Below are 26676 nucleotides of genomic sequence, written 5' to 3' on the forward strand. Positions count from 1 at the left end.
GGTATCGGGTAGCCCTCACTGAACCTGCCATTATAATGTAAGAAAATATGTAATGTTCCTTTTATTTTTATATCTCGTTCTCTTGTCCCCAATAACGTCTATTTTAATCCGTATTATACCTCTATTTTTATTCGTATCCCGTAATGTTGTAGGTACCAACTCAATAGGGTTTTTCTAAAATTTCTTATTCTTATTTTCAATAGATATCTGGTACATTAGAGTTGTGAGATTATTTCAGATTCAAATATAATTGATGGCTGTTTTATTTATGAGTACGTGTGCATAGCCATAACTATTCCTACAATTTGTATACAGATTGAAGTAATGTATATTCCAATACATACAATACATGTCCGTTCCTATAATAGGAATGGAAAGTAAGATTGTGATGAATCATGAAACTAAATACCTAACTAGTCTCTATAAAAAGTTCAATAGTCTCTGTAGTGGAAAAAAGCTTGATAAGCAGTGGTGACAAAAAATAATTTACTTACCTTACTATGTATTTTTAAATTCAGGAGGACCGCATCCTTTTCTTCATCCTTCCCAGTGCCTTCCTTTATTCCTGTCATCAATCCTTTCCTTTTCCCTTACACCTTATAGGTAGTGACCGCTTACAATCAGGTGATCCACCAGCTCGTTTTGTCCGTCGAACATAAAATAACAACATGAAATATTTCTATAAGTCTATCTATTAAATATATAGCGAATAAAATCACTATTCTCACATATCAACTTTCCAAGCTTATAATTTTCTCAGAATCAATAATTATAGATATACTCTTCCCACTAATTGGATTTATTTATGAGATTTATAAATAAAACAATTATCTCTCGTCTATGGAAATATATCTGATGAACAGCTGTGACATAAATAAGATTAATCTTTGCAATGAATACTTAAATACTAACGATATAATTTATAAGTAATATAATATAAAAACTTGATTTTTAACACAATTTATTCACCAAAAATGCGGACCCTGGTATGAATAATAGCAAATACTACTACAATACTAATTGCTTCTCAGTTTATCTTTTGTCAATTCGGTTACTGGTGGTTACTAGCATCATTATAAGTTTAAAACATGTAAAAACTGTCTTTATTATGCACTGTTTTATATTTTTACTCACTGTTTACTAGATGTCCCGGTAAACGTTGTTCTACCTTACTCATCACATAGGGCTATGAAAAATAGATGTTGGCCGATTCTCAGATGTACTACCCAATAGGCACAAAAAAATTTATTAGAATCTTTCCAGCCTTTCGGAGTAATATGGTAACCTTAGATGGTAACTAACTTTCTGACACAAGAATTATCTTATATATAAAATTCTCGTGTCACAATGTTACTCTGCATACTCCTCCGAAACGGGTGGACCGATTCTCATGAAATTTTCTGTGCATATCGGGTAAGTCTGAGAATCGGCCAACATCTATTTTTCATATAGTTCCACGGGCGAAGCCGGGGCGGACCGCTAGTATATATATAGAGATCTATTTGTAAAAATTGAAAAATATATACAAAATTAAAAATTAAATTTGGAAAATCCAAAAGTGCACGCCTCATAATTTTTTTTTAATAAATATTTATTAATTATTATTTTTGTTTATTTAATAACAATTAAACCACATCGAATCAGACCCTGAAAAATGAAAGGGTTCTATTCCTGAGCATACTCCAGCGTAAGAGAAAAAAAAAGACTCGATTAGTAAAGTATTTCGGTCGCTATCGTGTTAACAAGAAAAAGGATCCGCACATACAGACACACGGACGTCCAAGACAGAACTTTTTTAAACTGTTTTTTAACTAGTTTAAATAACAAAAATGACATCAAAAATATCATGAACGTTAAAAATAGTGTTTTTTCTTATTATGTGTGTGTATGTATTATCTTACAAGTGCAATGTATGATACATAAAGACATTTTAAGTTTGAAAAATCAGATGTTTTGCGCGAAGTGACAGTAGTACCCACCTCAACGCTTCGCTTATGAGGCGTGCAATTAAACGGTTGTACAGTAGGTACCTATATTTATAGCATTTAATAATTAATATATTAAAGAAATTAGTTGAATGCGGGTATATGTAAGAATTCGTTAAAAATCAAACTTATATTAATTTTAAACCTTTTTTCATGAAAAATTCTTGATAAAAAAGTTCATTAGAGTTCGCAACCTTCATATTATTAAAACTTCGGTAAGTTTAAAAATATAGAGTGAGATTAATTTCAAAAGTTTTATTAAAAGTGTAATGTTTCGTAATTACGCAGCTTTAAAACTTTTAACAGAAGATTCGTATAAAACCAGTATAAAACTTATGAATTAAGCACAAAAAACACATTTTATATGTATATAGGAAGAGTTTCTATAAGACTACAGAATAACTATTTATAGGTACTATTTATAAACATTCTTTGCATGTTTATTCACTTAATATGGTTTTTAAATTACAATATATCCCATTTAACATGCTTTACATAATATTTGCATTCAATTTATATGGAACTGTATGCTTGAACATGTTCATTATTATAAAATTTAAATTGTTTTTATACTCGTGGAATAATATGTAGAATCTTCTATAGGTATATTGTAATCTTATGATAATATAAAACTCAAAGGTGACTGATATAGTGATCTATCAACGCACAACCCAAACCACTGGACGTATTGGGCTGAAATTTGGCATGCAGGTAGATGTCATAACGTAGGCGTCCCATAAGAAAGGATTTTAGAAAATTCATCCCCTAAAGGGGTAAAATAGGGGATAGAAGTTTGTATGAAACTTTTTATTCCTTGGATGTATTTGCATGAACCGAATGAAATTAAGCACACATATAGATGGTTACTTGGATTAACACATAGGATAGGTTTTATCCCAGAAATCCCACGGGAACGGGAAATATGCGGGTTTTTCTTTGAAAACGCGGGCGAAGCCGCGGGCGGAAAGCTAGTCTTATGATGAAGCAACGGATTTTGATCCGGTTTTTTAATAGATAGTGATGCAAGGCATTTCAAGAGGAATTTTCGGTATATAATTTAATAGGTTTTAGAGAAAGCGGACGAAGCCGCGGGTGGAAAGCTATAGTGTACATATATTCCATTGTGTCTTCTTAGCAGTTACGTTACACTATTATAATATCAGACTAAACAAATAAATAATGTTTCATCAGAATATTTGTTTGTCAATACATTGCCATATAATTCGACACCTCGATCTAGACCTATTTATACATGCCCAAAATGTCGGATGGGATTGTTTTACAGGCGACATACATTTAATCTCTATTGCCTTGAACTAAATTATTTAACCTTGTGTTATCTGAAACTGTTTAAATTGTTATTCCGCAACAAAGTTTTGATGAACGGTATTTTTATAGTTTCCTACTGTATGTCGACGTTAGATAATGAGGACCTCCTCATGTATCCACACATCCTCAATTATTTTTCCAAAATAAAAGTAGGTATCTACTAGTAAAACAGCATAAACTACGTAAATACTAATCCATCTATTTCTCACATTAGCCGAAGAGACAGAAACTTCAAGTAGAAACTATTGTATTTCATTAAAAAAATATTTTAGACTGCAAAGTGCAAACAGACAACATGCAACATTATCGTATTGTATTGTATCAGCCTGTCGTGTCCCAATGCCGAGCAAAGGCCTCTCCAAGTCTATAATTATTGCGATTCATGTTTCTTTTTGGAGGTTTGGACGTATAACCCACCATGCTCGTTCAGTGCATGTTGGTGGGTGAACGGTAGACCGACTAACTTGGCCCAGGACTACCACCCAGAATGTTCTTGGCCACTAGTCTATAAGTTGACATCCTGTTCTAATATCAACTGTTCCAATAAAGCCTGATCTCTATATATATATAATACTAGTGGTCCGCCCCGGCTTCGCCCGTGGTACCTACATGTTTAAACTATCCTATCTCTCAAGTTGGATCGAACTACACATGGTGTGCGAATTTTATTATAATCGGTTAAGTGGTTTAGGAGTCCATTAAGGACAAACATTGTGACACGAAATTTATATATATTAACTAGTGGTCCGCCCCGGCTTCGCCCGTGGTACCTACATGTTTAAACTATCCTATCTCTCAAGTTGGATTGAACTGCACATGGTGTGCGAATTTTATTATAATCGGTTAAGTGGTTTAGGAGTCCATTGAGGACAAACATTGTGACACGAGATTTATATATATTAAGATATTTAAACTACATCAGCCTTACATTATCATCAATTATTAATTTTTTTATACTTTTTTTTATATCACGTTATATCACGTTAAACATGTATTTTTATAGATTGCTGAAACTTTGGAGTAAAACAATACTGACTTTGTAAAAAATATGATCGATATGAATTCAGAAAAACTCGCGTGTATAACGTGACTGTTAAATAATGTATTTAATATTTATAGACGAATCAGCATAATATGAATTATGAGTAACATTTTTTTAAAACTAGGTATATAATTTCCTAGACAGCGAGGCACCGATAAATCTCGGACAATTTTAAAAAGCTATATTTGCAAAAAAAAATTGTATTATTCTTGCGACATATTGCCTACCTTATTTTGTTTATTAACATACTTTACTTTTATAACCTACCTACATGTATATTTCAATCACGTATACCATTTATTTATCATTCCATATAAAATTTTATATATTTCATACCTTGTACAATATTTAACGACGCTCTTGTTCACCTTTATCAATGCAATACTAATGATCATATTTTCATAGAAATCCATGAAGATAATATTTGTTAAAGCGCAACCATAAATCCAATATTAATTTGTAATTAACACAAAAACATCCTTAACGTCACAAAGTAGCAAAAGCAGCATAAGCAAAAATCTCTACCACTGCATGTAGAGTCATATTATAGGCGCCTTTAATAAATTGCGTGATGACATACATTAAATTTATTTTTAAAACGAACAAGTGCAATCGTCTCAAATTCAATTTAATAATAACTGGTATTATTGTAAACAATTTAAATTCTTATATTATAACTAGTAAAACTGCATAAAACTTAAATAGAAAAACATAGTAAAATCAAAATCCAAACCGCATGAGTAATATTTTGTCCTGAATATCAGCTATTATTTGTCGATTTAGAAGTTAAGTTATTTGCCCTTTGCCATTTGGAAATTTCATGTAGGTACTTTCATAAACTTTCACAAAGTCATTTACAAAAACAAGCTTTCACATTCAATTTTATATTTATAAGTTTTAATTTCAATAATCACATTTAATTAGCTCTACTTATTCATATCCATTTCTTAGAAACATTGCCATTCATAAGAATTAATATTTATTTACGATATTTTAATTGATATAATTAACTCTTTTATAAAAAAAAGAGTCAAATATATCAATTCAAATATCAGGTACAGTAAAACTGTGATATCCTTTCTTTTTAAATACTATTAAATGTGCAAAACTAGAAAGCTCTGCCCAGAAAATTCCTCAAAAAGCTCATGCAATCTTTTTCTTTCTAATTTTCATAAAAAAAAATTAAGTCACAAGATTTTATTTATCTTTTATTTCTTGGTCTTTTATCATTCATTAGAAACATCAGTGAGTAAAAGTGATGTACTAATTCATGCATACCTACTACAAAATATATTTATTAATCAACCATACTATAATCCATGCCTCATTAGCTTAAATTTCTATCCATACATCGATATCGTGACACAATAACACATGTCTGCATTTTCAGTGAACATGTTACATATACAACCGTGGCACCGACAAATAACAACAAAGCCCTTGCCACGTGACTTCGACAATCACGTTGCAAATATTGCGTATATTAATAATTAATCAATAACTAACTTTTGCAAAATCTAGTGCAAACCTAAGCGCAACCTCATCCCACGAAAAAATCCAACTCACACCACTACAAAGCTATTTATAATACATCAAATAATGTAAACAATGTCTCGATATTACAGTGTCGTATTTCATAGATCGATAATATCAATAATAGTAAATTCTTACATAATGTCACGTGATCAAGGAAATGTCCCCGATTATACCTGAAAGTCACCTTTGAGATGCATTATAAACACATACTAATTTTAATTGTTATCGAATTGTACAGGAAATAGAGACTATAATTGAAAGTTATTTCAAATGTATAGAAAAGCAGAATCATTTCTTAATACGGTGCAAAAATACTATTTTTGTTTTGAAAATATATGTTGATAAACAAACTATATTATAATAATATAATAGCCCTAAAACACGACTATAATTGCCCTGAAGGTTCTGGAAGCAATAAACTATAAAGTAAACAAAATGTATCTAAGTATATTTTAAGCTTTCTGAATAAACTTAGTCTTATATTGGGTTTATTTTCCCTAATAAAAATAACATCCCTAAGTATTTACAAAACAAATAATAAGTAAAACTTATAAGTAAAACCTTGTATGCTCCTAGTTTCTTCCACAAACGAAGTAACGCATGACTAAATATTGAAAAGTATAATGTTTTCGCCATTCATTGAATTTCGCAAAGCTACTTATGGATTCTTTTGATATTGTTTCTTTTCTAAAACTCTCTGATCGTTTTGACAAAATATTATTTTGAGTCTGTGTTATTCAATACTCTAATACAAGTATGCAATCTGTGCGAATTTCAAATTTAGAACTTCCTTCCTCTTTGCAAGGACCGAGGGTTCATTGCACTTGGACGAAATTTCAGCTGTTCACTATTCATAAGTACGTCGTTACTTCACTTACATTTTCCTGAATGTGACTCGTGCCCTTATTTACATTAATATTTTTATTTCAACGTAATGCAAAGTTCAACAAACTTTATGTGAATTTTGTGAAACGATTTGCGTATTTTTCTCATGCAATATACAAACAAATAGTGTTAATTAAATTAATGTATCAGATTGTAAAGAATAAATAAAATACGTTTATAAAAATATACACCAATTTAGAAAAATCATGAATATCTGATATTTATTACTGCATTATATTATACACAATCAGTAAAGGCAAAGTAGGCTCTTTTTTCTCTAGTATACTAGATACTCCTCTATATAGAGCTAATTTATACAGTATACTTAGTTTTACTTAGAAAATAATTCTTGATCTTATGACCAGTATAATTTGGCTAAAAAATCATGATTAAAATGTAGATGAATGTATAGATGATACTGACTACAACAAGTTAAAAGGGAAAGTAACCTAATTTTACTGAACTAGGCCACAAGATTTACCAGACCATAAACCGTTAAAAATGAACAAATATATTATTATTTACACTAACAGGACCGCTCTCACTCTTTAGACTGTTCCTTCTGGCGAGGACTATGTCACTAACGGTCTGACATACATAAGGATAACTGTATTTTTTGTGTTTTCATAAGGTCAATTCATGATTGTCTACTTTAGAGAAAATATAGATTAGTCATGTAGACATATGGGCTATTAGTAATAAATTAAATTTCGTTTCTGGTTAACGTTTTTTTTTTACTGTATGAGCTAGATATACCTGTAGCGCACTAGCGCAGGGGCAATGAAACTTATAAGAAAAAGAAATGGAACACAAAAACAATATTTGGAATATCCTTATTCCGATTTCCTTACGTTTTACTATAAATAAAGAAAGAATTTAAAAATACTTTGTTTATATACCTATCTTTACAACTTTGTAGCTTTGTAACTTTGTAACTTGCATATGGGAAGGGACAATTCCTGAAATAAAACAATTTTATTTATTTATTATTTATTTATTTATTTACATACATATACCTACTTATATTCAAAACTTCTCTCGAATATAATACATAAAATATACAGAATTCTTAAATTTTATTTTTCTACACAGCAATATTTTACACGTGCTACCGTTATACACGTGTGTAGGAAATTAGAAAAATTCAACGTTTTTTTTTCCAAGAGCCATGGCGTACATGACGGAGTAGGCGTTACCTTTATACCACGAAAGTAGTTCATTCAACTACTATCTGATTCATTCATCACTTGCGATACTATGAACAAGAACTGTGTTAAATAGAATAACCATTAGGATAATAGGCATGTCATTTATCATTTATTTTTAGCGAAATTTATGGTTGCCCGCCTCTTTTATTGTCTCTATTCTATAGATAACTTTCATATCAAATAAATAATATTTTAGGTACCCTATATAGGTACGTTAATCTCAGAAATATTTGTTTTATATCATTTTTGTCATATTATACACATAGTACCTATGGTCAAAATAGCGACCTCACCTAAGCCAACGTAGAATTAATTATTCGTAATTATAATTTAAAGCGTTGTGAAAGATGATTTGAGAATATTTAAGGAATTCATTAATTTAATAATAAGGTGCCCCAGTGTACCAGCATAAATTTCAAATGACTCACATAGGTATAAAATACTAAACAAACAACAGCTAGAACTAGGCTTTATGTTATTTTGAACATGTATTTCGTAATAAAGTGCTACAAATCATCACCCATAAAGGAATGTCATGATGTCGCTTTCTTCGAAGTACCTGCGTGAGGCCACGCACATGTTTCAACGGAAACAAAGAACGCGAAATTCATTCTCAAATTTATTTTCATATTGATAAGCATTAAATTTTACACTGAAACGAGATGCAGGTCATACTGAAAACGAAGATGCGTTTTTTAATACCGTTGCACGCAACAAAGCTCCTGTTTCAAATACGTCATTTTAATTTTAAACAGGAAGGGTATTTTGCATAAAAACTTGGATATAAGTACATAAATAGATTATTCTTTATTGCGCACAATAAAACACGGATAGAAGATAAAACAAAGAAATGGAGGTCTTATCGCTAGGCAACGATATCTTCCAGGCTACCGGCATGCATAGGTATAATAGTGATTGGAATCGTTAAGCCCGTAAGAATAATCCTAACAATTTGTATGTAGTGTCATTATACGACCTCGCCGATACCGTAATGGTAAGTGGGCCAGGCCATTGACGGCCTTACTCACCCCGGAAATCAATTAGCGAATTCTCGAGATATTTTTGTTTGAAACAGTACTTTAAACAGGGACGGTGTTAGTTTTTGAAGTTGGGCGCCGAACTTGAAAAGCAATAACTTCCATTGAAGTAATACTTTGGGCCATATAAACGTACACAATGAACGAAATCTTGAGATTTTTTTTTTGGGTTTACTAGTTACTCGAGTTTTTTTTTGAGTCAAGGATAGCCTTATATTATTTTAATTATTATTTAAGAACATGAATGTAACTGTTTTTATGGTCCTTATAAAAGTGTGTACTAAAGCAGGCCCTGACTTTATTATCTAATGTTTTATGCTAAGTGATTGAATTGATGTATGGTGGTGCGGAATGAGTACAGAGATTTATGTATTACGAATAAGGATTTTTTTTCAGTTTCTCAAATAAATACAAAGTTTATCTGTGGAAATCAGATTATGTGGGTAGGTACTGTTGCTATGAAATGTGACAAATAAAAAAAATATAATAAAATTTGAATAAAGAATCAAATGTTAGGTAAGTACTATGTGTTCCATTTTGTTTATTTTTTAAATATGTATAATGGTTCAATATACCACCTTTTTGAACACTCATAAATGATGAATATGCTTACTCTACCAACAGTTCATTACGTTTTCGTGATTCATTACCTACATGCGTTTTCACTAAAATTAGAATACCTTACAACGATTGGGTAACAAAGGAGATATCATTTTATCAGTTTTTCAACATCGATGCTATCGTTGCATTTTTAAAACATCTGAATGAATCAGTGTGCTAGGGTTGCATATTTTTCTATTGAATATGAAATTAGGTGTTTAATTTCTTTATCATGTTTTTCCCAGCTTTACTTCCACGCTTCCACGCAGAAATTTTTTCTAAAGTAACTTTTTTTGGTTGCTTACTAAAAAAGAGTTCTCGTTTTCTTTAATATAAAATGTATATTTAACATAATTTTATGTATTACACGTAATTTTTAATTTTTTGTCGCAAAATGTTATTTTACAAATGGATTATAACGTTGAATAAGATAAGGGCCTTACATCACTTACCTGCTACATCTTATTTACATTAATATTTCAGTCTCGCAGCAACCCTACTGAAGTGATTCATTCAAGAGACTGCTCCAATTTCTTTTAGCATAATTTAGCGTCCATAGTACGCGACACTCATTAATTATTCCAAGTATTAAATAATGTAATTAAGTTAGCATTTTAGTGACACGTTCCAGTGGTCGCGTGATAAGTTATTTTATAGCCTTACTATTTGTGCCCGGTGGTTTCACACGGAAGACAATCTTGGTATCAACGGTAAAAATTTCATATTCCTATTTCAAAGCATTTCCTTAAAATGCTTATATGTATTATCAATACTTAAAGGATTATTCCGCTAATCTCTCCTTGATCCTATCGTTCTCGTACAGATCTATGACAGACTGAGAGATTTACATTTGTCCCCACCTATAAATGCGTTAAAGACAACTATACTGGTACTTTTCTAAACCCAAATACGAAATAATGAACCTAATACTTATAATGAGGAAGGTCCCAGAAATACAGTAGACCGTATTGATATTTCGTTGGTATTTGATGTAATATCTTCATTCATAGAAACTATAAATAATGACAAAATAAATAAATTTACTACTCAATCTCTAAAATTAACTCAATCCAATTGAACAGATGTTAAAGGTTTAAAATATTAATTATAGCAATCTAATAATAACGTGCTTACTGCTTAGTACATGACATGCGCGTTTTCCGAATCTCATTCCCTCTATTCCATCTGGGCATACCGTGTGGCGCGTTTGCAAAATAACGTCTGCTATATTTGACAAGAAGTTAAGACTTGTCTATGGTAAAACAAAACATTCCATTTTTGAAAATGGTTCTGACAATTGAGCTTTTTTTTTAATGTGGCCATAATTATTAGTTCATGGTTTTAAGTTTTAACCCTAGAAACGGTCTAAAGTACCTAGTATTTGGTCAATTATTAACCGATAAGCTTATCTTTAACCTCAGTCTAACCTCATTTTCGTTTATGGTACATACAAATAATGTATTACATTTCGTTGCATTCTTTCCAGGTATTTTAAATTATTTCTAACTCATCTTATATTAGGGTACGATGAATAGGAACTAGTATCACTAATGGTAATACTGTGCTAGTATCTTCCTAACACTAATTATAATGTACTTATTTCGCATTTTCTAAAAATAGCGATCAAGTTTGTTAGTGTTCATCCTCTTGAAATAAAAATAATAATAATTTGGAAAATCCAAAAGTGCACGCCTCATAATTTTTTTTTTTAATAAATATTTATTAATTATTATTTTTGTTTATTTAATAACAATTAAACCACATCGAATCAGACCCTGAAAAATGAAAGGGTTCTATTCCTGAGCATACTCAAGCGTAAGAGAAAAAAAAAGACTCGATTAGTAAAGTATTTCGGTCGCTATCGTGTTAACAAGAAAAAGGATCCGCACATATACAGACACACGGACGTCCAAGACAGAACTTTTTTAAACTGTTTTTTAACTAGTTTAAATAACAAAAATGACATCAAAAATATCATGAACGTTAAAAATAGTGTTTTTTCTTAATATGTGTGTGTATGTATTATCTTACAAGTGCAATGTATGATACATAAAGACATTTTAAGTTTGAAAAATCAGATGTTTTGCGCGAAGTGACAGTAGTACCGTAGTACCCACCTCAACGCTTCGCTTATGAGGCGTGCAAAAAACGGAATTGTCGAAATTCTTCTACAACAACTGCCTAACAACTATTTATTAATCGAAGTTGTTTCATTATAATCAAAAATTTACTAATGAGTGAGTTCTAACTAATAATTATTTATTTGTTACGATTAATAATTAGAAGTCATTATCAGAATTAAGTATGTTAATTTGTATTGGTAAGTCCTGTAAATTTTAACAATAATTAGATAATTAATAATTTAATAACAACATCTTACAAATCTAATTTAATACTCTACTACTAATAATCGTCTAATTTAAATCCCTAAATATCATTTTCCTGCATTATTTACAGGTGTGACCTATTCCAAATCGAGCATGCAATTTTAAAAATATCTTATGATATGAGTATATAAATTCCGCATAAAGTGAATTTCCGTGTTCTTCAGAACCTGAACCAGATGGATTTCACATCTGCCACACTTTTTTTCAAAGGAAAGGGTTTTTGCCTATATAAGTGTCACTGTTTTGATTTATAGTGTTATAAAATTAACTTTACCTATTATTTTTACCAAAAAGAATTAAGCACTTTAGCAAATTTTTATTTATTTTTAATATATGTACTGGGTAAATTACGTAGTTGTAGTGGATTTGATAAAAAAAGTGACAAACGCGCATTATCACTATATATTATGACGTGATGTAACTATACATAATTATCTCACAAAGATACAATCGTTCTCTACGTGTATTCTGCCTATTAGATCATTAATTACAACACAATAATAAGTATTTATCATTTAAAAAAATAACTGACTTAAAAAATGGCTTCCAGCAACTGTGATTCATTTTATTTCTAAAGGAAATGTTTGAGAAAATTGAACCGCAAGCAAAAAGATTCGATTCATTCCTGGACATAAATTATAACAGTAATCGTTCTCTACGTGTATTCTGCCTATTAGATCATTAATTACAACACAATAATAAGTATTTATCATTTAAAAAAATAACTGACTTAAAAAATGGCTTCCAGCAACTGTGATTCATTTTATTTCTACAGGAAATGTTTGAGAAAATTGAACCGCAAGCAAAAAGATTCGATTCATTCCTGGACATAAATTATAACAGGTTCGTGTGCATGAGTCCTTAGCAGCCGAGTTGGATGCAGCTGGCTCGCATACCACAGACGATAATATTCCTGAATGCAGTATCAATATATATATTTATGTAGATAAATTTAAAATAAAAAATTAATCCCAGTAGGTAGCCTATGGTCTATAGCTTGTCATTTCCAATCCCCAACCAAAAACAATATCTGTGACAGAAACAGCACACAAAAAATAAAAACATTCGAAAAAAGGTTCACGTATTAATTATAAGTTAATTATTAATACATCTCGATAGTATCTGATTTATAGCTGACTAGTATCACCTTCATCCGCCCTTCAATATTTTATCGTGAAATTTAGAGCAGGTAGCCCGTGTGCGTTCCCACTACAACAACGTGGGATCCATATAGAAAACAAGCAAAAATCATTCCTTCGAGATTTAAAAGTCAAATAAAAACATCGAAGTATTTAACTAGGTAGGTACATAACTTTAAAGGACAATTGGAAACAATTGAAAAGCTTGATTTATCCGCAGTATTACCATTTGGACTTCTCTTATTAAGACGACGACGTAAACTAGTCTAGATACTAATTATTTCGGAGACAAGAGAATGTCTTCACGAGAACAGAAAAATTTAAAGAAATTGCCAAAGGAGGCTTTCGCGAGATCTTTTCCAACTTATGATAAAAGATGCACCTAAGTACCTCACTCTTGTAAAAGGCGCAGTAAATAATAAGTACGATATATAAAGTAAGAGTGCTTATAACTAAACATATAATTTAAATTAATTTTCAAGCGACTGATATCTCCTTAGAGGATTTCTCATTTTGAAAATACAAAATGTATTCAAAATAATATCATGTACACGTAAATACCTATTCATTCAAAAATTAGGCATAAATGCATATTGTTTCTCCCTCTCAAACTAACAATAAAATTACAATTACCTTGTCGAAGTAAGCTGTTTCTATAAACCGCATAGGAACAATATAATATCTGGATAGCTCGAAAAATTCCACGTGAAAACAATCATAAATACCGTAATCTCCATTCTCTAGGTTTATCATTGTGTTGTTGTCCATCAATAGATTAAAATTGGGTCATTCCATATTCATTTCAACACTCGGAAAATGTTCGCATTTAGGCAGGTACAAGATTTGATTTTCATGTAATCACGACACCTACAAGTAATTTTGTATACAGTTGGTTATGGAATTACATCAATGATGTTATAAGTAATATATATTATATAGTATCATTGGCATACTTATGGTTATTGTGTTTTCAGTAGGAGCTACGGTTTAATATTGGGATATAACGTTACCGGTTACATTTAATCTTCCTAACTACCTGAGATAAGAGTTGCGGGAATTCAACACAAGCAAATAGTACTTATGGTGAACAAACACGTAATAAAATAATCAAAACGATGTTTCAAAAGGATTGGGAATTTCCCTGATTTTAATCTTACAATAAAACAAAAAGTTAAAGACAAAAATACCTACATATTAGAATATAATATTCACAAATTTTATATTCTTTAAACATTTACTAAAAAGGATTATAAAAACGTTATGAAATATATAAAAATATAACATCAACGTTACTAATATTTATTAATATGGATCTAAACGTCGCGTTGTCAAATTTCTCAAAATAATAACTTAACTAATTACTAAACTTACCGGTACTATTTTCAGTTTTATAAATTTAAAATAATCAATGAAGTTTTGAAACACTAATGATACCTAAAAATTGGTAATTGATTTACAATTTAGTGTAATAACTTCAATTAGTACTTTTTGAATAGAATTAATCGTAGGTAACGTAATTACGAAATTCCATTTGAAAAACGAATGAATCCTTCATGAAAAAAATTATCTATTAAGTTTTTCACCACAGACTGTAAAATAATATCAACGTGAAAGTTATCTGAACATTGGGATTATTATAATTAATAAACACTATTATTTTCCAAGGATTAAAATTATATAAAGGATAAAAATTAGTAATTGGCATAGTTTAATATTTTGTAAACTGTTATTAGTTTAATATTTTGTAAACTGTTATTACTGTTATAACTGATAGATAATTATAATGTACTATACTTAGTTATTCCCATTGGATAATTTATCAAGCTTAAAATATTTGCTGACTATTGCAATTTTCTATAGTATTTAAGTTGCCGATGTTAAACACTTAAAACTTAATACGCTATTAACTGTTGAACAAACGACGAATGCTTGACGATTCTCGGCCCACATTCGCCTTTCGCAGTCTATACTCTATACTCTGTGTCTGTGGCGGGTGGCCAGCAGTAGGCAATTTGAATTTGGCGCGTCGACAGTTGCGGTCAAGCCGCGCGCGCGCTCCAATGCCAGCAAGCAGTGGAACGGACGAATCGAAAGTTTCTCTCGTGTTATTTACTTTTTTGTTTGTTTTTGTGCGGTGGACGGACTCGTTTTTAGTGATAAGTAAAAATTTGCAAATGTAGAACTAAACAAGTGTGTATTAAATAATTAAATGCCGACGTGTATATAATTGTGGTATGTAACAGTGTTATTTTTTGTTATCAACTGCTGGTTATCGTGTGGTCCGTGCGAACTTTTAATATGCTTTACTTCCTTTGTTTAGGGACGACGACGCCTACACCAATGATTGTATGAAACAAAATATGTGCGTACTACTATAGTACTCTGTACAGTTCAAAATATTTATAATGGACGGCGAGAGAAAAATTAATTTAAGCGAAGGTGTCCCACTTAATTCAGCAGGTGCGGCGAACATATTTTTGAACACGGGTAAAAATCCAAAAGTAAACGACGGGACTGTCATTCATCTGCAAACAGGTGATTTTTAGTTCCATGGAAATATTTCATTCAAAATTTGTTGTAAGTTCTTTTATTTATCTCGATATTTTTATTTGTAGAAAAACCAGCGGACGTCGGCGTGCATATAAATACGACCTTCTCCATAGCGTCTTCTAAGAAAATTAAGCTCATGTTCGTTTTAAACGTTTTACTAAGTGTTATATGTATGATAATAAGTTGCTCGATAGCTTTCTATTATTGGAATGAGATGATATCCATGAGAAAGCAGCTCGACGTTTTGCGAGACCAATTTCTCATACAGAATTTAAGAGATGGAGTTATACACCCAGATAAGACTATACAGAGTCCATTAGTCTCTCATTTGAGGCCCCGTCAAAGAGGTCTGGAAGCAAGAGAGCCTCGAATGGAATTCAAAGATGAGATCTCACCGAATGCTAGAAGGTTATATGTTGAAGACCTCGGAGAAGATATGTTACTTTTAGACTCAAGCAAAAAGAATCCTAGTCATGATAAAAATCCTTCTTATGATTTATCAGTCTTCCAAAAAGGTACTTTATTTAATTGGAAATAAATTTATTTAGTACGAGCAAACAGAAATAAATAATTGATCTTCATTTCAGAGCCTCTAGTCGTACAATTCAATGGTGCTATGAGGGAGATAAATTTAGGAACACAATGTAAGTACCTTTATAATTTACTAGCTTTCCGCCCGCGGCTTTGCCCGCTTTGTCTAAAACATAATAAATTATATATACTAAAACCTTCCTCTTTAATCACTCTATCTATTAAAAAAACTGCATCAAAATCTGTTGCGTAGTTCTAAAGATTTAAGCATACTTAGGGACATAGGGACAGAGAAAGCGACTTTGTTTTATACTATGTAGTGATTTAGTCTAAAATTTCAACTCTATTTCAATCTAACCACCAATTTCATAATTAAGTTTTATTTTAGTTATTAAAATAAGGTGTCCTATATGAATATAATGCATAATGAATGCAAGACAAAAAAACCAATCGCCACATCAGCTGATATTTCTATGCTAACAAAGCAGAATATCATAATCTCAGAAATATGCGATTATAATGTTAATTTATTTACATACCACAGGATGTGTGAACAATTGAAATACTTTACAACTGATTATAAACCTTTATGCATTGTTATTAGGTTTAAATTACCATAACTGTATTTATATGTGTGTTTTGATTAACTGCTGGTGGTAATTAAGGGCTAGACATTGTTATATAATTTCTTTTTTAATATCTCTCAATGAATGGTAGTGTTTCTCATTGGAAACAATTAAAATTGCCATCTGCATACCAATATTGAATAACATTTTAATTGTAATTTATATCTAAGTGCATGATATCTAAATATCAGTTTCACACAAATAAAGCTTTACAGTAAGAACTTGTTGCTCTTCTAGTATGTTATTTTTAATCCAAAATAATGTAATATAAAATTTATGGATGTGTAGTTAGTAGTTACTAGTTAGCATTGCTTTGGTTTGAAAATATTAAATTGAGAAGTATGTTTCTCGGTTCTCCCCTCAAGTTATTAATTTTTATTATTCTTCCATCGTAATTTTCCTCCTCCATCATTTTTCAGTGTTAATTCGATGCATATAGTTTTAAACTTAAAAAAAAATACCTACATGTTTTAATTGCAAATATTGTATGAAGAAAACAGTTTTTTTGTGATACAGGAAGCCAAACATGCAGACACGTGTGAGTGATAAGTCACCATAATTAAAGTAACAACTTTGTTGCGAAAGTGTCATAGGTACACGATTTATTAATTTTTTTTTCGTTAGAAATACATTTAATTGATCGAGTTATTAATGAGCCTTGAGTTTTTAGAGCGGGTAAATATGTGAATGTTTATTTTCTTCGTTTTCATAGGAAAGACATTATCTTTGTTACTCATAGATCACTTAACCGCAATAAATGATCGCAATTACCACATAATACAATCACTAATAATCATATAATCACGTCATTGAAAAATTACTTAAGTACCACTTGAAATCTATATAGAATACCAGTATATAAACAGTGATAAAAAATAGGAATATAGGTGAACTATATTGCTCTAGTTTCAGCTTAATTTAATAAATGATAAAATACCTTTATTTATTAATTGGTCCATAATCTGTGGACTGTGGGATAGAATAAAGCCCGCCACTAAAATAGGCCTTAAGTAAAAACAACGTTCCACGCGTTAACTTGCCTGAAGGCTAAAGCAATGATATTTTAAATGTTAAATGATACTTTACTTGTATAGTGTAAGTATGTGTGGTTTCAACTAGACCCAAAAGAAATATTTTCAATTTACAGAAGTTGAATTATTTGTAATTCAGGCCAGCACAACAATGTAATCCCAAAATTGCCTATCGATCGGAAAGTAATCCATAAATGACCCCCACCTCGGATCTCTCAAAAAGCTACGGTATTCATAAAAGAAATATCAGATTAACAAGCTCTTACTATATTTGTATAAGCGAATAGTCAATCGAACTATTTTAAACTAAGTATTTCGGTCACCGCATAATTAGCATTGCCGACTTGTACATTTCGCAGACGACGATATCCGAGTCAGCCATTTTAAACGTAAGAGGTAACCGTTATGAAATATTTTGTCCTTACCGTGTAGTAAATACGTATCAATATCTATACTAATATTATAAAGCTTCAGAGTTTGTTTGTTTGAACGCGCTAATCTCATGAACTATTAGATATGTATTACTATTTAGATAGCCCATTTATCGGGGAAGGCTATAGGCTATGTAATATATCATCAGGCTAAGAGCAATATGAGCGGAGCAATGCGGGCAAAACCGCGGGGCACAGCTAGTTTATGATAAATCTAGCTTATCCTGTCTTCGTTCGGGATATCCATCATCTATAACTATGTATATCTGTAAATATAAGTATCCTATTTTATTCAGCGGTCACTGGTCAGCCGTACCTATTTATTAAACCTGCTTGAACAAAATAGTTCCAAATAACATAATATTGAAATAATAGTTTCAAACGAGTAGAGACGGTTTAATTACTACGGAATGAGGAATCTAATGATAGAAGTACGGAATGAACATACATATTTAGACAAAGTTTAAACATGCATATATACATACATATATAGATGATGTGACGTGACGTTATTTGCGGTATTATGCCGACGGCGAACTTATATCAAATAGTTTTCCGTGTTTATGTTCCTTCTATGGGGATAATAAATAGTATATTGACGTAGGACAAAGGCTTTGTATTACAATCGATATTTGCTGAAATCGAGTTTAGCGAATAGTACGCACGTTTTGCTTATCATGTGTTCATTGTAAACAGCTAATATTGATTTGTCCTGATTGATTTCAATTACAATATTTACACAAATTAACAATTATTGTATATAGCCTATAGGTATATCTTTTAGTTGTTAGTACATATAATTAACTTAGTATGTAATCACAAAAGTCTTTGTTTACTATAAAGTATAAACCCTATATTTTTTTATTATAATTTATACCTTTACATAGTGTTCTCTATCCTAGACGGCTAAATTGATTTTAATAATTCAACACTGCAACACAATACTGTCACTTCGCGCAAAACATCTGATTTTTCAAACTTAAAATGTCTTTATGTATCATACATTGCACTTGTAAGATAATACATATACACACATATTAAGAAAAAACACTATTTTTAACGTTCATGATATTTTTGATGTCATTTTTGTTATTTAAACTAGTTAAAAAACAGTTTAAAAAAGTTCTGTCTTGGACGTCCGTGTGTCTGTATGTGCGGATCCTTTTTCTTGTTAACACGATAGCGACCGAAATACTTTACTGATCGAGTCTTTTTTTTTCTCTTACGCTTGAGTATGCTCAGGAATAGAACCCTTTCATTTTTCAGGGTCTGATTCGATGTGGTTTAATTGTTATTAAATAAACAAAAATAATAATTAATAAATATTTATTAAAAAAAAATTACGAGGCGTGCACTTTTGGATTTTCCAAATTATTTTATGAATACAGAAAGAAATAGATTTACCACAGTTTTTAAAGTGAAACTTTTATTACATCGTCTCAAACTTTTTGGTGTGTGTATCGCGGCTGCCGAGTAGGTATACCTACTCGGCAGCCGACCGTCACGCGACGTGCGCTACACAAAGCAGTGTTCGGAACCGTTCGAACAGTTTCACTTTTACCGTGGTTTCATAAAACCACACATTTTATTTTTTACCTTTATCAAATAAAATGCATAACTATGATAGAGGCCAAATCGTATTAAATTTATTAAATAATACGAGTGTGGCCTTTATTAAAATTATTAAAAGTTTATGCTTTCTCATGAAAATCTTTCCATTTTCCATTAAAACTTTAAAATCATAATTTTACTCAAAACAAATATCGTCTAAAAATATTCCAACCCGTTCTCAGAAACTCGTAGTTTTTGCGGACGACAGGATTTCAAGGCTGACCTTAGTTCTAGACATGTGCGAAACTATAAGTTCTGACTTCTGACTTATTATTATGCGAATCCCATCTCGATACAATGTATAAAACTTGAAGTCTATAAATATCAATAAGAACACACACAACGGTTTTCGATGCGGTTTTTTTGATAGAAAGAGTGATTTAAGAGGAAGGTTTTAGTGTATAATTTATTAGGTTTTAGTACAAGTTAGATAGAATTACTGTTTTATGGTATGTAGTCGTCCTCCTTAAAATTCTACAATTAAAAACTTCTAGCCTGAGCCACTCACAAATAATGTAGGTTTCTGCTTCCGAAAGAATTTTCAATTTAAACTTGTAATTTCAGAGTTTATTTGCTACAAATATTTCCTCTATAACATAAGTATTTTACATTCCAGCTATAGTGGGCCCGTGGGTGCGAGACACGGAGGTATCGACCAAGAACAGCGAAACCAAAATAGAGCTGAACACCAACTATTTCACTATAAAGGAGCCTGGGCTGTATTTAGTCTACGCGCAAGTAAGTTGGCTTTACGTAAATAGACACTATTCGCGAGGAAATATTCGGAATGTGTTTGAAGTAACTTAAGGGATACCTTCGTATTTATAGCAGTGTGTGTTTATGTACTGGTACGGTATATTATTTACTTTTAGTTTTTATGGTACTAGTTTTAAGTATTAAGTTCTCTGGTGGAGCATCATATGCACCATTTCATATCAGGATCACTAAACCTATTATGATTTGAGCTAAGGCTGGTATCTTTAACTTTGCTAAACCCCAAGAAACAGGACATATTAAATAATCATTCATACATAAAATACTTAAGAACCATCTGCCATAAGAATTGCAGATCTTTATTTGAAGATTCAGATCTAAAAATACTTTAACCACATTTTGATTTCATGAATAAACCAGAGGTAATTTAATGATTCATTATCAGTGTTTGTTTTATCTATGACTAGCTGTGCCGCGCGGTTACACCCGCGTGGCTCCGCTCCTGTTGGACTTAGCGTGATGATATATAGCCTTTAGCCTTCCTCGATACATGGGCTATCCAACACCGAAAGAATTTTTCAAATCGGACCACTAGTTCCCGAGATTAGCGCGTTCAAACAAACAAACTCTTCAGCTTTATAATATTAGTATAGAAAAGAAACCGACTATTTCAAATTTGTAATATAAATTTATTTTCCAATAAAAGCATATTATTTCAATTTTATTAAACTGCTGTTGGATCATTAACAGGGTTAAAAGCACATTAATGAGCAAGTGTGGGTTGGTCACGTGTAGTCGATATATATTTTAATATCCATCTACTATGTCACAGCGCAAATCCATACTAATATTATAAATGCGAAAGTAACTCTGTCTGTCTGTCTGTTACTCAATCACGCCTGAACTACTGAACCAATTTGCATGAAATTTGGTATAGAGATATTTTGATACCAGAGAAAGGACATAGGATAGGTTGTATCCCAGAAATCCTACGGGAACGGGTTTTTCTCTGAAAACGCGGGCGAAGCCGCGGGCGGAATGCTAGTAATATATAAAACAAAGTCGCTTTCTCTGTCCCTATGTATACTTAAATCTTTAAAACTACGCAACGGATTTTGATGCAGTTTTTTTAATAGATAGAATGATTCAAAAGGAAGGTTTTAGTATATAATTTAGTATGTTTTAGACAAAGCGTGCGAAGCCGCGGGCGGAAAGCTAGTATTATATATATGATAAACATTAATTATAGGTACTACTAGCGGTCCGCCCCGGCTTCGCCCGTGGTACATGTTTACGTTTTCTCTACATAAGAACCATCCTCGTACTTCCAGGAATATAATAAAAAAAAGAATTATCGAAATTGGTTCAGCCGTTCTCGAGTTATGCGCTTACCAACACATTTTGCGATTCATTTTTATATATTACTAGCGACCCGCCCCGGCTTCGCACAGGTGCAATGCTGATACTAAATACACTACAGAAAAATTGTGAACGTTGTATAGGTATAAAAATATAGCGGCCCGCTCCGGCATCGCAATGCGCACGGGTATAAAATACATAGCCGGGCGGCCGCAAACGCTACGTCCCGCAATTTTTAAATCTGTAATATCTTCGAAAATATTCACTTAAATCATGCGGTGTAAAGGGCCATATAGATCTATATTAAATGAACAATGTATCCATGGTATTTAATTGCTTAAGGATTAATGCTGTATTGGTTAAAATCGCTTCGAAAATTAGCCATTATTTGTCGTAAAAAGTAAATGACAAAAAAAAGTTATTGTGGGTTATCCATAAGAGATAGACATATACCATCGCGGACTTTTCTGTAGACCTTTTCAATGTGTATAATACCTAGTACATTATTTTGATAAAACTCGTAGGGTTCAGCCTGCGTTTGCAATGTAAGCGGAATAAATGTAATTTTTTACGACATCACATTAGAAACCTCAAAAATAACAGTACTTCTCCACTACTTAATGGATGTTATTATACATATAAACCTTCCTCTTGAATCACTCTATCTATTAAAAAAAACCGCATCAAAATCCGTTGCGTAGTTTCAAAGATTTAAGCGTACAAAGGGACATAGGGACATAGGGACAGGGAAAGCGACTTTGTTTTATACTATGTAGTGATAAAATTCACGGAATAATAGAAGTAAAATATGGTTCAAAATTTTTAGTAAAACCTTTAATTTATCTCACCTATACCTAAATATACCATCATCTAATCAGAAGATATTCAGGAACATTGCTTAAAACATCCCAATTACGGAAAGGAAAAATATTATTCTTGTGTTCCAACAATTCAAAAAAAAAAAAAATATTTCTATAAAAATCCAATGATTGTCAATTACTTTGTTGATCTATTACCTATTATATAAATTAAAATGACGAATGCTACAATTACGCATTAAAAAAGTCACGCAGAAAATTAGGCCAATATTTCTAAATATAGGTACTGCAGTTATCTCTAGACAAAGATAGGTACTTATTGTAAACAGATTATGAGATGTGCGCAGTTTAGACGCGCCAAACTACTGATAATTCGATTATACTGCTTGTTTGTGTTTTGCAAATATTTTGATTAAAAATATTATTTAATATTCTAGCATGAATTATTATTATTACCTTAATAACAAATTAATATTTAATACACAGCAAAACAATCCACGTCAGTATGATTCATGCGAAATGCGAGCTAATGATTTGTTTCTTTGTTACGATTTTTACAAGGTAACTAGTTCCAGTTAAAATTTAAATTTCTAGTTAACCAGTTTAAATTTTTTGACCCGAAACAAATGTGGGCACAATTCGAAACCATGCATTCGATTATAACCTCTATAACAATAGTTTCAAAGTCAAATTTCATTACAGGTAGTCTACCTAACCCACGCACCAAACAGTTTCTTCGTATGGGCCCGTCAGCCAGCCGCTGCACCGCGACTCTTAACCTCGTGTGCAACTGGCGACGACTCCAGTTCCAGACCTTTGGATAAGTCCCAGATATCCTGCTCCGTACACACAGTGGCTCGACTGTTCAAGGACGATACAGTCAATATCGCCCAGAGAGAACAGAACAGAACATTGTGGCTCCGACCGGGATACTCGTACATTGGTTTCGTGAAGATAAGTTCCTAGTGACTGTGATAGTGTAGTGACTCAATGCAGAAGTGTGGTGAGTGACTTCGGTACTTACTGACTGTGACTTTTTTGTGCCATATGAAGTCTTCCAGTTAATGTATGTGCTATGTGAAAGAAAATAACTGCTTAAATGTTTTACATAATGTTTTACATATTTAATAATTTATTTCTTAATTCCATACATGTGAATGACATTTTTTTAATATGTAGTTCTCGGTGTCATTAATCGCAATGCATACATCCAATGAATGCAAATCACTGCCAATGTTTATTTGTGAACAGTTGAATGGTGCTTATGTATAAAAGAAGCGTGCCATATGTAAATAGAATGGAACAATACATCACAGTAGTGAGTAACCAATACATACCAATTATGATAGCAATGCTTTCAAAACAACTTTTGTTGAACGACATAAGATTTTGTTCAAGTCTGTGACCGTTAACAATCATGCAACTCTTGATAATTAATATTAATCTCGTAAATTTGCATTTATTTTTTTCAAAAGTGATCTCTAAATTATTTGAATAAGAAAATGTGTTATATAAAACCGCTGTGTTGTCATTTATTTACAAGGGAAAAATTTGCTGTGTTTTCCACGGATGGAAAATTAACATGTCCTGTTGAGTTTATCGAAATTTATTATTAAAAAACCTTAATATTTACGATATAGTAATTGCTCAAATCTGCATTTGCCCATTTGACTTAATTTCTAGGAATTATATTTTGACATTTATTATTAATAGTGCAGACTTTATTTTAGGGTGTTAGGGCCGAGTCAAGTACTTTAGTTTTGAGTTTAAACGGTGCTTAACATAAGAGTGATCGAAATTTTTGTTACATAGTTTTGCGATTAAGTGTAATTTTAATTTAGTGTTGTTATCATAAGTATGATGTAAATAATACTATATGAACTAAGAGTTGTACGAAAGAATTGGTTCGAATTCATGAATAGTCTGGGATGATTTTATGTTAGTAATTTTGTATGGTTTATTTGTAAATAATTAAGAATAACGTTTGTTTACTTTTCACTTTCAATTCCTTGCTTATAGATAATAGATGTTTAAACTAAACATTTTAATTTGCAATGCTCAACAAAATTTAAATATTATATTAAATTCATACTAGCCAATTCGAATACAAAAAAGTTACATGGACAATAAATGCCTTATTGTGTGCCTTAAGTCATAAGGTGTCTATTACTTGTAAGTTAATGAAAAGTTAAAACTTAACTGTAATAATGGGAACTTAAAATGTGCGTAACTTGTGTTGAAAAATAAACAAAGGTTTAATTCTTAAGGCATAGATAGAGCGACATAAGTCAGCATGTTCATTTTTTATCGTAACATTTTACGATTGATTAGGTATCTACTTAAATAAATTACTTAAGTAATTTAATATACTCAATGTGATATCTTTAGATTTAGTATTACCTAGGTTAAGTTAGGTTTTACACCTATTTTAATATTGTTACCTTTAGTTATTTAAAATATGTTATGTAAAGAACCTTTTCGCGGGAAATTTTCATAATAGCCAATAATGTCTGTTTTAGATAATTAAGCATATATTGTAATGTAAATATCTTGAATATTATTCCCGTCCACAATAAATGTGCCTTACAATGTATATGTGTTTTATTTCATTATAAATAACATTCGTGTTTTTTTCAAATAAATAACCCTTGGGAATTTCCACGTAAAAAGTGGAATGTTGTCATAAATCCTCTTTCTTCCAGTGATATGTTTCATTCTCAGAAACTACCCGCGTTTTATTGTTTTTCTTTTCTGTCTTTTGCAAAGCTTATAGGAATCACCTTGGAATCACTAACTTATCAAAATATATCATAATTTGTTAGCAGAATGATACCATATAAGATACGATTATAATGATTCTAGTTTTTAAAACCATGAAAATATTTATCATTGTAAGTATCATAATAATAAGGAAAAATATCCGAGTTTGAAATGCTTAAAAGTTTAAATAATAGTGGCATCAGAGAAAATAATTAAGAAAGCGTTAAATGTTAATGGAGTAGTTGTAGGATTGATAAATAAACATAGTGTACCGGTACGTAGGTATACTGTACCGTAAAAGTTTAAACACTTAGGTTATAATTTTTATTCATAGCTGAATAATACAATTTTTATCGCAGCTGATTGTGTCGATTTCAATAATTTAATAACTTTTAAGCTATTGCATAGCTTCTATCGCGGGTCTTGAGCGCGGGGAACGAATCGAGAAATTCCGTAACGAAAAAACCTCACGCTCCCCATTCCGACGGGCTCGGAGGTGTGGCTTGAAGGCATGCTATGCAATAGCTTTACCGCGGCAGTCCCCGAGTGCCACACGTCTTTTTTTTTTTAGTTAGTTCGATTCCCGGTTAAAGCGAGTGAATTTTCGAAAATCTTTGAAAGCTTTGATTCTATTTCATTTTAAAAATAAAGGAATGTTTCCTTTCAGCAAAATTTATATCTCCAGTGTTTCAAGTACTTTCTCTGCAGGGCCCATCGAAAATTTCCATTTTCCACACTGAATATCAGTCTGCAGTCACACAGCAGAGCTCGGAGCAATTAACAAGCCTGGAGAAGTAACAATTAATTGAACGTTTCTTATATAGTGGCTATCTTTTATTCAATACCCTAATTAATGCGATAGAAAGAGACAACACACTGTTATCGGCTTGGCATTCAAATCCACATGTAGCCACTTTTTGTTCTAAAAAGGTAGTGCTTGTACTTTATCGAATACTAAAATATCGATAAATAAAAAAATTAAGTTATAAAATTGCTTGAAGATAATTTAAGATTCGTTTAATTTTGAATTATGGATAGGTAATTCCAAATTTTAAGATTCGTTTAATTTGGAATTATTCATTTATGATGCGTATTGA

General features: G+C 31.3%; 1 protein-coding gene across 1 annotated transcript; it reads left to right on the plus strand.

Annotated features, from left to right (window-relative positions):
* The first annotated feature begins 15153 nt into the window (after positions 1 to 15153).
* Positions 15154 to 25409, plus strand: LOC149908020 (uncharacterized). The gene is made up of 6 exons (XM_090103150.1): positions 15154 to 15380; positions 15469 to 15683; positions 15764 to 16213; positions 16286 to 16342; positions 20545 to 20666; positions 23522 to 25409. The coding sequence occupies exons 2-6, from the start codon at positions 15554 to 15556 to the stop codon at positions 23783 to 23785; spliced, it is 1023 nt and encodes a 340-aa protein (XP_089959276.1). The 5' UTR covers positions 15154 to 15380; positions 15469 to 15553; the 3' UTR covers positions 23786 to 25409.
* Positions 25410 to 26676: the final 1267 nt, after the last annotated feature.

This window comes from Colias eurytheme, chromosome 6 (assembly GCF_061535395.1).
Source record: "Colias eurytheme isolate Ceu_HAF_F1 chromosome 6, ilColEury1 Martin Lab GWU primary, whole genome shotgun sequence".
NCBI classification, from domain to species: Eukaryota; Metazoa; Arthropoda; class Insecta; order Lepidoptera; family Pieridae; genus Colias; species Colias eurytheme.

Excerpts from the sequence above, each read along its gene's own strand:
- LOC149908020 (XM_090103150.1), top strand. The coding sequence starts at position 15,554 with ATGGACGGCGAGAGAAAAATTAATTTAAGCGAAGGTGTCCCACTTAAT. Across the intron at positions 16,343-20,544 it reads GATAAATTTAGGAACACAAT|CTATAGTGGGCCCGTGGGTG; the intron begins GTAAGTACCTTT and ends TTTACATTCCAG. Across the intron at positions 20,667-23,521 it reads TGTATTTAGTCTACGCGCAA|GTAGTCTACCTAACCCACGC; the intron begins GTAAGTTGGCTT and ends ATTTCATTACAG.